At 40.9% G+C, this 13,192-nt stretch overlaps 1 protein-coding gene across 4 annotated transcripts in view; it reads left to right on the top strand.

The window, feature by feature from the left end:
• The first annotated feature begins 841 nt into the window (after window positions 1-841).
• Window positions 842-13,192, top strand: part of ARL6 (ADP ribosylation factor like GTPase 6) — a 73,024-nt gene continuing 60,673 nt past the window's right edge. For 2 of the 4 annotated variants that reach the window (XR_009540780.1, XM_060150733.1), the window contains exons 1-2: window positions 843-1,265; window positions 4,786-4,935. Coding sequence is in view for 2 of the 4 variants with exons in the window: in XM_060150733.1 (XP_060006716.1) it covers window positions 4,813-4,935 (123 nt within the window). In the remaining 2 variants the exon portion in view is untranslated. Of the gene's footprint in view, window positions 1,266-2,987; window positions 3,134-4,785; window positions 4,936-13,192 lie in introns of all 4 variants that reach the window. The other 2 variants (XM_060150734.1, XR_009540781.1) reach the window with 2 other exon arrangements.

The raw sequence follows: 13,192 nt of genomic DNA, 5'->3' as shown, positions 1-13,192 counted from the left end.
GCCCAGAACATTTTTTTTTCCATTGTAAAAATAACAGAACCGCATTTGAAAATTTGGAAAATAAAAATGCATCCCATGATCATGCAGATACAATCTTTCCCCCATTATTACTTTTATATAATTCCTTCTAGTCTCTTTTTTCACCCTGCTAATCCACTTAATAGGCCGAAATTGATAAGCCAAAGAACAGGTAGGGTAGTAAATATAACACTAGGTAGCTGGAGGGGGTAAAGAATCTCATACTCCTGGCTAACAAAGGAGATAAGTCATTTACTATTACTATAATACCCCAGAGCAATTTAAGAGGGTGGCTAACTTTAAGCATTGGGACTACAGATTCCTGACCACCTGCCGATTTGATTCTGGGGACTGTACTCTAATCGCAGGGGATTATGCCTCGTGGAAATCTCTTCAGGAGATCAGACACCTCAGAAACCAGGTTCAGGCAGACTTCCTTTGCCGAATAATGCCTGTGAGTTTATCTCCTCTCCTTGCCCGCACGAACGGTTTTGCTTCTCCAGGACTCCGGGGTCTCAGGCCTAACATCCTGTTAAAGGGTGGATGCGATGGGTAACCAGGCAATTCTGGCGTACTTCTCGCCCTAGAGCTCATAGTCGGGTCCTGCAGTTGTCGCCACCGCGCTGCGCCCATGCTCGACGTCGACGCAGACTCCTCAGCGCTCTGGGCGCCACAAAGTGCGCCGCTCCCTCTGAGCTGACTTTCCCGAGAGGGCGGAGAGACCGTGCGGCGAGAAAGGCCCGAAGCCAACGCGGACGCCGAACACTTCCCAGCAGGCTGTGCGCAAGCCTACAACTCCCATTATGCTCCACCGGGGAACAGCGCGGCTCCTCCCTGGGAGGCGGCAGTTCACCCCTTCAACCTCGCTTACACTTCTTCAATACTGCTCGCTATGCCTCTGGCATTTGGGGGAGCTCTTCAGTCCCTTAACGGGAGCACGGCGGCTGACGCGCTGAGACCTGAGGAGGCGTGGCTCCGCACCGGGAAAACCTCCGGTTGCCCGGGGAACGCCGCGCACCACGGCGCCTGACCCGTCACTGATGCTTGGGCTGAGCCAGAGGCTACCCCTTCACCCAACTTGCGGAGGCGGCTTTGCTCAGGCCCAGGAATCCTTCCTGTGGAGGCCTAGAGAGGAAGGCTGAGGGACGCCCGGACCATATTCCCATTGCAGAGAGGGATACGAGCGAGTGTGTCCATTCCTGTTCTTCAGCAGCTCCCGGGCCCGCAGGACTAATCTCAAAGACCAGGTATCTCCCCAACCCCAATTTTTGTACCCAGCGCCACCCCCCAGTCCCCTCCGCCACCAATTTTAGAATTGCTCTTCCTCATGGTTTTCACTCCGTGTGCTGGTTTCTAATGTGTGAGAACTAGAAAAGAAGAAGTGGGCTATGGACCCCAGAAAACTCATGGAACTGCTTTGGGTGAATTTTTGTTTGATTGGATGGTTTTAACACTACCCGATTTGGGCCTCTTTGCTGTGTGGGAAGTATAATTGAAATTTCATCATCAAAGACTGAAAGCTGAATAAAAATATTTATTGGGGGTAGTGAGAGTGTGCTATAATTCACTCTAGAAACATTTTTAAAGTTACAAAGTACCATTCATGGTGTTTTCTTTGCTCGACCACTCTCTCTGTGTAGCCTACCTTCCAAGCTCATAACTATGGGTAACATCCTAATTCTTCAGGACTTTTATGGCAACAAGTTAAAAAAAAAAACTTTAGAAAGCAGATTCTGGGACTTCCCTGGTGGTCCAGTGGTTAAGACTCCTCGCTTCCGCTGCAGGGGGCCCGGTTCAATCCCTTGCTGGGGAACTAAGATTCCCTCGTGACGCCTGGAGGGGCCAAAAGAAAGAAAGAAAGAAAAGAAAAGAAAGCCGTTCCTCAGATAACAGCCAAGAGAATTTGATTGGCTGGTTTGCAGAGAGAGGAAAACAGTAAAATAAGAAACTGGAAAGGTAGATTGGAGCCAGATTGTGAACAACTTTAAAAGCTATGCATGGAAGTTTAGACTTTATTCTAAAATCCTGAAGTTCTCAATAGTGACTGTACATCAGAAACACTGTGTAGCTTTTTAAAATACAGATGCCCTGATTCCATCTTCAGAAATACTAATCCAGCTAGCTGATTCCAGTGTGCAGCCAGGGTCGAGAATCATGGCTATAGGAGTAGGTTGCTACAGAAAACTTTCACTGTATCTCCTCCTGTGCACTTAGGACATGGTTAATGAATGTCCAGTGACTTAAGTTATCTTGTTTCCTTATTTCATGCAAGCAAAAAGTAAATTTATAAAGATGTATAATTACTAAGAAATAGAAGCATATATAAGGCTCTATGATAGTTGTTTATAAAGCAACTTCAATAAATGTAATTATATCTCTTAGAACAACTGACTTTTTTATTTTATTATTTTTTTTAACATCTTTATTGGAGTATAATTGCTTTACAGTGTTGTTAGTTTCTGCTTTATAACAAAGTGAATCAGTTATGCATATACATATGTTCCCATCTCTCTTCCCTCTTACGTCTCCCTCCCTCCCACCCTCCCTATCCCACCCCTCTGGGGCTGATCCCCCTGTGCTATGCTAGCTATCTATTTTACGTTTGGTAGTGTATATATGTCCATGCCACTTCTCTTTTAAATTGCATATCCCACAGTATTTCAATAACAAGCATCAGGTGTTTGATAATCCATGAAAAAGGGGACAGAAAATCACAATCCGATGTTCTATGAAAAAACGAATATTCACGTATCAAGCTTTTGACAATCAATGCTTTATTGTAGATGCCCAGAGGGGGATGATATGAGAAGTGGTCATATTTTTTAAAATCTATTCAAAATTGTATGGGAATTGGAAAACAGGATATAAACCTATATCAATACGCTTAGTACAATTAATAACAAAGTGAGTAATAGCAAATTTGCCTTGAATTAAAATGGTCTGTGTGAATTGTTTCATGATATCCGAAGGCTAACTTAAAGTAGATTCTACAGATGTCTATCCCTAAGCTGAGATTTAAAGGAATGGGTTGAGTGAGATTTGAATCTCCAACACAAGGAGAGAAGTCAATTCAAGCGGCACAAATGGAGTACCTGAAGTCAAACCCATCCCTTGGGTAAGACAACTGTGGCCCCATGTTTGGGTGGGGCGCTTTACCTTCTCTTTTCTGCACATCATTGGAATTCAGTTTTGAAATTTCTGTCCATAATGATCTCTGAAGGGGCCTAAGCAAAACTAATGATGCAGCCACCTTTCAGATGCAGTTGTCTTGGAAGCTTCTTATTTTTTAAGTTGCTGAATCCTCATCCTTCAAGGTATGGTCTTGCCTTTTTGGTGTGGAATAAAAAAAATACTGAAGGAGCTGTAAGATGACAAGCTTCTGGAACCTTAGATGGAGATGAGAATAAATCAATTAAATGAAACTGATATTTAGAGGGTTTTTTGTTTTGTTTTGTTTTGTTTTTTAAGAGAACTTTGAAAATGGTGGTTTGGAGAGTAATAGGAAATGTTTGGAATACAGGTGTATTGTAGTTACTGCTGTAGCAGTCCCTGCAGCAGTTGAGGGCTGGCAAAAGTGGTATCTCTCTTCTCCCACCACATAATAATGTTTTGGGAGGTGGGGGTGGTGATGGACCCAAAGGAAGAACCTTTGGAAAGTTTAATTTGGAGACCTGAAGTCTAAATCTAACAGTACCTTAGAAGGGTATGAATAGCCATAAAGTTATCACATAGCCAGCAACGCATCATCAGCAGTTTTATCTGACTTCAAAATGCTTGTGTTTGGATTACTGATGGAGTTTTTTTGAAAGTTTGCATTGGAAGGATTTTTTTTTCCAAAGAAAGAATTGATAAACAAATGAACACTTCAGGGACAAGTTAACAAAGAAACTTTTATGGTATTTGAGAAAATGAGATGGAAATGTAAGATTGGTATTTACATTCATATTCTTTACTAGTACACTAGTTAAAATTCTTTTAAAATGATACTTAACAGGATAGTTCATGTAAGTTATAGTTTCAAAGAAACAGGTATTTATTAAGGTTCAAATTGTGTGTGTGTTTTATACACAACCTTCTTCCCAAATGGATTTGTGGTGACTTACAAAGATATACGTAAGGACTAAGGAAAAATTAAGATAAATATATCAGTTAGGATTTTTTGTTTCTTTTGATAGAAGACATAACCTAAACTGGATATAATCAAACAAAGAAACAAAAATGGTGAATTCAATGTTTATTACTTTGTATTATTGCAAACTACAAGGGGGCTGGCTTTAGAAAAAGATTTGACCAGTGGCTCAAATGATGTAGCCAAAATCTCAGTTATTCTCTGTTATTCTGGTCTGCCTTCTACTTTCTAAGCTTCAGCATCAGGCTCACATGAACGCCATTGCCCATCATTGTTCCAGATTTCCAGAAAAGGCTGCAAATATTCTCAAGTATCACAAATGGCAGACTCCACATGATTCTGAGTTTAACCACATTTTCTTCTTAAGTATTGTATGTTACGATGAGAAATGTCCAGTTACTTCAAGGGCATTATTCTGTGTTGCCAGGGGTTATTATCCGCCAATCTGCATTTCAGTTAAGACTCCTTTCTGGTAATCAGCTTAAACTCTGTTTACTAAATGCAAAGCTACATAGACATGGTTTTCACAATATCACTGTGTCTTTAAATTCTGAAATTTGGGATACATATGCTCATATTTTCTATTCTTAAGGTGCCTGTGGGTAATATATCTTTTTTTTTTTTCCCCTGACTTGCAGCTGGTTTGTAAATACTTGACTCACATTATGGGATTGCTAGACAGACTTTCAGGCTTGCTTGGCCTGAGGAAGAAGGAGGTTCATGTTTTGTGCCTTGGGCTGGATAATAGTGGCAAAACAACAATCATTAATAAACTTAAACCTTCAAATGTAAGTATATTTATTAGATACTTTGTGTATTTTCTTTTTTTTAAAGGACTGTTTTTATTTTTTATAATCCATTATTTTTTTTTTATTGGAGTAAATTTGCTTTACAATGTTGTGTTAGTTTCTGCTGTACAATGAAGTGAATCAGCTATATGTATACCTATATCCCTCCCTCTTGAACCTCCCTCTCCTGCTTCTCCCACCATCTAGGTCATCACAGAGAACCAAGCTGAGCTCCCTGTGCTATACAGCAGGTTCCCACTAGCTATCTATTTTACACGTGGAAGTGTATTTATGTCAAACCTAATCTCCCAAGTCGTCCCACCCTCCCTTTCCCCCCATATCCACATGTCCATTCTCTACGTCTGCGTCTCTATTCCTGCCCTACAAATAGGTCCATCTATACCATTTTTCGAGATTCCACATATATGCGTTAATACACAATATTTGTTTTTCTCTTTCTGGCTTACTTCACTCCGTATGACAGACTCTCGGTCCATCCACGTCACAAAGAACCCAATTTTGTTCCTTTTTATGGCTGAGTAATATTATGTTCAATATATGTACCACATCTTCTTTATCCATTCATCTCTCATTGAACACCTAGATTGTTTCCATGTCCTGGCTCTTGTAAATAGTGCTGCAGTGAATATTGGGGTGCATGTGTCCTTTTGAATTATGGTTTTCTCTGGGTATATGCCCAGTAGTGTGATTGCTGGGTCATATGGTAGTTCTATTTTCAGTTTTTAAGGAACCTCCATACTGTTCTCCATAGTGGCTGTATCAATTAATATTTCCACCCACAGTGCAAGAGGGTTCCCTTTTCTCCACAATTTCTCCAGCATTTATTGTGTGTAGATTTTTTGATGATGGTCATTCTGACTGGTGTGAGGTGATACCTCATTGTAGTATTGATTTGCGTTTCTCTAGTAATTAGTGATGTTGAGCATATTTTCATGTGCCTCTTGGCCATCTGTATGTCTTCTTTCGTGAAGTATCCATTTAGGTCTTCCGCCCATTTTTTAATTGGGTTGTTGGTTTTTTTGATATTGAGCTGCATGAGCTGTTTATATATTTTGGAGATTAATCCTTTGTCCATTGTTTCCTTTGCAAATATTTTCTCCCATTCTGAGGGTTGTCTTACCGTCTTGTTTATGGTTTCCTTTGCTGTGCATAAGCTTTTAAGTTTACTTAGGTCCCATTTGTTTATTTTTGTTTTTATTTTCATTACTCTAGGAGGTGGGTCAAAAAAGATCCTGCTGTGGTTTCTGTCAAAGAGTGTGTTTCCTGTGTTTTCCTCTGAGAGTTTTATAGTGTCTGGTCTTACATTTAGGTCTTTAATCCATTTGGAGTTTATTTTTGTGTATAGTGTTAGGGAATGTTCTAATTTCATTCTTTTACATGTAGCTGTCCAGTTTTCCCAGCACCACTTACTGAAGAGGCTGTCTTTTCTTCATTGTATGTTCTTGCCTCCCTTGTCATAGTTTAGGTGACCATAGGTGCGTGGGTTTATCTCTGGGCTTTCTATCCTGTACCATTGATCTATATTTCTGTTTTTGTGCCAGTACCATACTGTCTTGATTACTGTAGCTTTGTAGTATGGTTTGAAGTTGGGTAGCCTGATACCTCCAGCTCCGTTTTTCTTTCTCAAGATTGCTTTGGCTATTCAGGGTCTTTTGTGTTTCCATACTAATTGTAAAATTTTTGTTCTATTTCTGTGAAGAATGCCATTGGTAGTTTGATAGGGATTGCATTGAATCCGTAGATTGCTTTGGGTAGTATAGTCATTTTTGCAATAATGATTCTTCCAATCCAAGAACATGGTGTATTTCTCCATCTGTTTATGTCATCTTTGATTTCTGTCATCAATGTTTTATAGTTTTCTAAGTACAAGTCTTTTGCCTCCTTAGGTAGTAGGTTTATTCCTAGGTATTTTATTCTTTTTGTTGCAATGGTAAATGGGATTGTTTCCTTGATTTCTCTTTCTGATTTTTTTTTTGTTGGTGTATAGGAATGCCAGAGATTTCTGTGCATTAATTTTGTATCCTGCAACCTTACCAAATTCATTGATTAGTTCTAGTAGTTTTCTGGTGGCATCTTTAGGATTTTCTATGTATACTATCATGTCATCTGCAAACAGTGACAGTTTTACTTCTTCTTTTCCAATTTGTGTTCGTTTTATTTCTTTTTCTTCTCTGATTGCTGTGGCTAGAAATTCCAAAACTATGTTGAGTAAGAGTGGCGAGAGTGGTCATCCTTGTCATATTCCCGGTCTTAGTGGAAATGCTTTCAGTTTTTCACCATTGAGGACGATGTTGGCTGTGGGTTTCTCCTATATGGCCTTTATTACGTTGAGGTAGGTTCCCTCTGTGCCCATTTTCTGGAGGGTTTTTATCATAAATGGGTGTTGAATTTTGTCAAAAGCTTTTTCTGCATCTATTGAGATGATCATATGGTCTTTATTCCTTAATTTTTTAATATGGTGCATCACATTGATTGATTTGCATATATTGAAGAATCCTTGCGTTCCTGGGATAAATCCCACTTGATCATTATGTATGATCCTTTTAATGTGTTGTTGGATTCTGTTTGCTACTATTTTATTGAGGATTTTTGCATCTATGTTCATTAGTGATACTGGTCTGTTTTATTTTTTTTGTGATATCTTTGTCTGGTTTTGGTATCAGGGTGATGGTGGCTTTGCAGAACAAATTTGGGAGTGTTCCTCCCTCTGCAATTTTTTGGAAGATTTTGAGAAGGATTGGTGTTAGCTCTTCTCTAAATGTCTGATAGAATTTGCCTGTGAAGCCATCTGGTCCTGGGCTTTTGTTTGTTGGAAGATTTTTAATTACAGTTTCAATTTCATTACTTGTGATAGGTCTGTTTATATTTTCTAATTCTTCCTGGTTCACTCTTGGAAAATTATACCTTTCCAAGAATTTGTCCATTTCTTCGTGCTTGTCCATTTTATTGGCATATAGTTGTTTATAGTAGTCTCTTATAATCCTTTGTATTACTGCGGTGTCAGAAGTGATTTCTCCTTTCTCATTTCTAATTTTACTGATTTGCGTCCTCTTTCTTTCTTGATGAGTCTGGCTAAATGTTTATCAATTTTGTTTATCTTCTCAAAGAACCAACTTTTAGTTTTATTTATCTTTGCTATTATTTTCTTCATTTCTATTTCATTTATTTCTGCTCTGATCTTTATGATTTCTTTCCTTCTACTGACTTCGGGTTTTCTTTGTTCTTCTTTCTCTAGTTGCTTTACATGTAAGGTTAGATTGTTTGAGACTTTTGTTTCTTGAGGTGAGATTGAATTGCTATAAACTTCCCTCTTAGAACTTCTTTTGCTGCATCCCATAGATTTTGGGTTATGGTGTTTTTGTTGTCATTTGTTTCTATTTTTTTTTAAATTTCTTCTTGATTTCTTCAGTGATCTCTTGATTATTTAGTAGTGTACTGTTTAGCCTCCATGTATTTGTATTTTTTGCAGTTTTTTTCCTATAATTGATTTCCAGCCACATAGCGTTGTGGTCAGAAAAGATGCTTGATACGATTTCAGTCTTCTTAAATTTACTGAGGCTTGATTTGTGACCCAAGATGTGAACTATCCTGGAGAATGTTCCATGTGCACTTGAGAAGAAAGTGTATTCTGCCACTTTCAGATGGAATGTCCTATAAATATCAATTAAATCTATCTGGTCTATTGCGTCATTTAAAGCTTGTGTTTCCTTATTTATTTTCATTTTGGATGATCTGTCCACTGGTGTAAGTGGGGTGTTAAAGTCCCGTACTATTATTGTGTTACCGTTGATTTCCCCTTTTATGGTTGTTAGCATTTGCCTTATGTATTGAGGTGCTCCTATGTTGGGTGTATAAATATTTATAATTGTTATATCTTCTTCTTGGATTGATCCCTTTATCATTATGTAGTGTCCTTCCTTATCTCTTGTAACAGTCTTTATTTAAAAGTCTATTTTATCTGATATGAGTATTGCTACTCCAGCTTTCTTTTGATTTCCATTTACATGGAATATCTTTTTCCATCCCTTCACTTTCAATCTGTATGTGTCCCTAGGTCTGAAATGGGTCTCTTGTAGACAGCATGTTTATGGTCTACTTTGGTATCCATTCAACCAGTCTGTGTCTTTTAGTTGGAGCATTTAATCCATTTACATTCAAGGTTATTATCGATATCTGTGTTCCTACTACCATTTTCTTAATTGCTTTGGGTTTGTTTTTGTGGGTCTTTTTCTTCTTTTGTGTTTCCCGCCTAGAGAAGTTCCTTTAGCGTTTGCTGTAAAGCTGGTTTGGTGGTGCTGAATTCTGTTAGCTTTTGCCGTTGAATCTGAATGAAATCCTTGCTGGGTAGAGTAATCTTGGTTGTAGGTTTTTCTCTTTCATCCCTTTAAGTATATCCTGCCACTCCCTTCTGGCCTGCAGAGTTTCTGCTGAAATACTAGCTGAATATTTCATCCCTTTATTATTATGAATATTTCATCCCTTTAAGTATATCCTGCCACTCCCTTCTGGCCTGCAGAGTTTCTGCTGAAATATTAGCTGATAACCTTATGGGGATTCCTTTGTATGTTATTTTTTGCTTTTCCCTTGCTGCTTTTAATATTTTTTCTTTGAATTTAGTTTTTGTTGGTTTGACTAATATGTGTCTTGGTGTGTTTCTCCTAGGGTTTATCCCGTATGGCACTCGCTGTGCTTCCTGGACTTGGGTGACTATTTCCTTCCCCATGTTAGGGTAGTTTTCCACTGTAATCTCTTCAGATATTTTCTCAGACCCTTTCTTTTTCTCTTCTTCTTCTGAGACTCCTATAATTTGAACGTTGGTGCATTTAGTGTTGTCCCAGTGGTCTCTAAGATTGTCTTCAATTCTTTTCTTTCTTTCTTCCTTATTCTGTTCCTTGGCAGTTATTTCCACCATTCTGTCTTCCAGCTCACTTATTTGTTCTTCTGCCTCAGTTATTATGTTATTGATTCCTTCTAGTGTGTTTTTCATTTCAGTTATTGTGCTGTTCATCTCTGTTTCTTTGTTCTTTAGTTCTTCTAAATCTTTTTTAAACATTTCTGTATTTTCTCAATCTGTGTCTCCATTCTGTTTCTGAGATTCTGAATCATCTTTATTGTCATTACTCTGAATTATTTTTAGGTAGGTTGCCTATTTCCTCTTCATTTATTTGGGCTTGTAGATTTTTTACCTTGCTCCTTCATCTGAAACATATTTTTTTGTCTTCCTTTTTTTTTTTTTTTTTTGATGGGTGGGATTGTGTTCCTATTTTACTGGTTGTTTGGCCTGAGGCTTCCAGCACTGGAGTTTGTAGGCTGTTGGGTGGAGCTGGGTCTTGGTGCCGAGATGAGGACCTCTGGGAGACCTCACTCCAATGAATATTCCCTGGGGTCTGAGGTTCTCTGTTAGTCCAGTGATTCGGACTCAGAGCTCCCACTGCTGGAACTCTGGCCTGACCCCCATCTTGTGAACCAAGATCCCGCAAGATGTGTGGGGCAGCAAAAAAAAAAAAAAAAGAAAGAAAAGGAGCAGAACGATAACAAAGAGTAAAAAATAAAATTAGATTAGAAAACTAACAGATTTGTTAGAAAGAATAAAAATATAGTTGAAACAACAACGGAAGGTAAAACAGAGCCACAATAGTAAGGAGAAAAAGAAAAAAAAAATCCGGAAAAAGCCTTGGCTGTGGGGGGTAGGGAGTGGGCAGGGGTGGGTTTCAGGTGGGGGCGGGGCCTATGCTTAGGACCAACAGAGCAGGAAAAGGCCCTGGAGGTGCTGGGTGGGTGGGGTGGTGAGTCTTAGGCTCAATGCAGCAGGAGGAGCCTCAGCAGGAGGGGCCCAGGCAGTGCCTCTGGCCTTGGAGGGTGGAGGACCTGGTCCAGGACCCCAGCAGGCTCACTGGGCCCGAGTGGGCAGGGGAAGTGCTAAGCATATTCCCCCCAATCCTCTGATCCTGGAAGGACCCTCCCCATTGGCCTCTCTTCTTCTCCCCTCTCCCTCCTTCTTATGCCCCTGGGACCCACACAGCCAGAGGAGATCCCGGAAGGCAGAGGACCAGACCTGGAAGCCCAGCAGGCTTCCCGGGGCCAAGTGGGTGGGAGAAACGCCCACAGTGCCTTCCCGTGATCCCCTGGCCCCAGATGGTCTGCCTCTCCTCCTCTTCCCCCCTCCTCCTTCCCTCCCATTCTCCTAGGACCCACAAGGCTGGAGGGGGCCCTGGAGATCAGAGCACCAGGCCTGGGAGCCCAGCAGGCTTCCCGGGGCCCAAGTGGGTTGTGGGGAAATGCCGGCTGCACCTCCCTTGATCCTCCGGCCCCAGAGGGCCCGTCCTTCCCACCTCTCCTCTTCTCCCCTTGCCTCCCTCCTATGCTGCTAGGACCCACGCTGCCCGGAGGGAGCCTTGGAGCCCAGCAAGCTTTTTGCGGCCAAGTGGCCAGGGCAAAGACCTGTCGCACTTCCCTGATCCTCCAGTCTGGAAGGGCTCCTCCCACCCACCTCTCCTCTTCTTCCCCTCACCTCCCTCCTATGGCTCTAGGACCAACGGGGCCTTGGAGGGTGGAGGACCCTGCTGAGGAGCCCTGAGGGCTTCCCAGGGCCCGACTGGGCAAGGGAGACGCTAGGTGTGCTCTCCCTGATCCTCTGAGCCCCCCGAAGCCCCCTCCAGGCATGGGAACCCCTCCCCTCTCCCACCCACCCCTCAGGTGCACCAGTCCTGTCTGGCCTCCACTTCTCCTCCCCCCTCAATCCCCCCTCATGCTACCCAGTTGCTTGGGGGCTCCTCCCATCTCCTAGGGCGTTGAGGTCCCCCACCAGTGTCCAGCAGGCACCCTAGTTGTGGAGAAATGCGAACTCCGCGTCCTCTCCTGCCACCATCTTGACTCCACCCCCTGTATTTTCTGCTAAAGAAAGATAAGGCAGGATTATTTTGTTTGCCATTATAACTTCATTATCATGTTATGAAGTCTTGTCAAATTCGTGGTACCTTAAATTAATAAGTGTCAGCCAGCCATAATTTGCAGTGTATTTTATGCAGGTAGGTAGGTAAATCTTTATTATTTAAACTGGAGTATTTTCCAAATGTCTTTTCTTCTCAGATGATCTTCACAAATTTGTGGAATTTACTTTCAGGTAGCATTGCCTTCTTTTTGGCTCTCTCTTTACAAGAAGAGCAAAGCAAAGGGAAAGGTGAATCATTTTTATAGGTTCTAGGATAATTAGACAGTTTCCCAGGAGTGTGGTATGCATATCAGTAGTAGCAAGCAAGACGACTGAGTCATTTAAGTAGTAAGTACTTGAACATATTATTTTAATAACTGAAATATATATAAAGCTAGCACATCTACCACATAATGCATGAGTTACAGTTAGGTTCTGCTACGTATAAAGAAAACCCACAGAACAGTGGACTAAATAAGATACTTATTTTTCTGTCATCTAAATAAGTCCAGAAGAGGTATTCCAAGGCTGGTGTGGCAGCTGCATGGTCCAGGCGTCTTCCATCTTTCTGCTTTGATATCCTTAGTGCCTGGTTTTCTTCAAGATCCTCAGGATCTCCACATGGCCACCTTAGTTAACTATCTTATCTATATTCTAAATCACAGGGATGAGAAAAGAACAGGGCAAAAGAATAAGCCTTCTTGCTAAATAAGCCCTCTTTAAAGAGCTTACCTAGAAGCCCCAACTAATGACTCTTTTACCTCATTGGCTGAGGCTGGATTCTTTTTTTTAGTCAGGACATATTGCTGCTTCCATTAGTAATAGGGGTCCTGTAAGTATGAAAGAAGAGCAGAGTGGATATTGGGTAGACAGCTAACATTTACAGTTGTAAGTACTTTTATCTAGGTAAAAACCATTAGTCAATCAATGAAAAATGCTGAGTAAAAATTAATATAGACTGCATACAGACAGAACAAAAATTAGGAAGCTGGTACTCTTAATGACTGAATGGCTGGAGAGTGGGAAGCATTGCTCCTAAATATGGTAATTGAAGGTGGACTTCAGTGCCTCCAAACAGTGCTTCAGGTTGAGCAGAATGAGAAGCCTTACTGCCTTTTTTTTTTTCTTTCTCCCAACGGCTTCAGTTATACTTCTGTTTAGTTCGAGATTGCTTTGGAATTACAAAAATGCCATTATTTCTTTTCTTCTGGTCATCATTCCCTTCTTCTATGTGAGTGAGTTTGCCATGTGAAAACAACTAACTGCTGGTGTATTTTCAGGTGGGAGTTTGTTTGAGGCAGCCGT

The sequence above is a fragment of the Lagenorhynchus albirostris genome, chromosome 5 (assembly GCF_949774975.1).
Source record: "Lagenorhynchus albirostris chromosome 5, mLagAlb1.1, whole genome shotgun sequence".
NCBI classification, from domain to species: domain Eukaryota; kingdom Metazoa; phylum Chordata; class Mammalia; order Artiodactyla; family Delphinidae; genus Lagenorhynchus; species Lagenorhynchus albirostris.
This window is presented reverse-complemented; position numbering and strand designations above follow the sequence as displayed.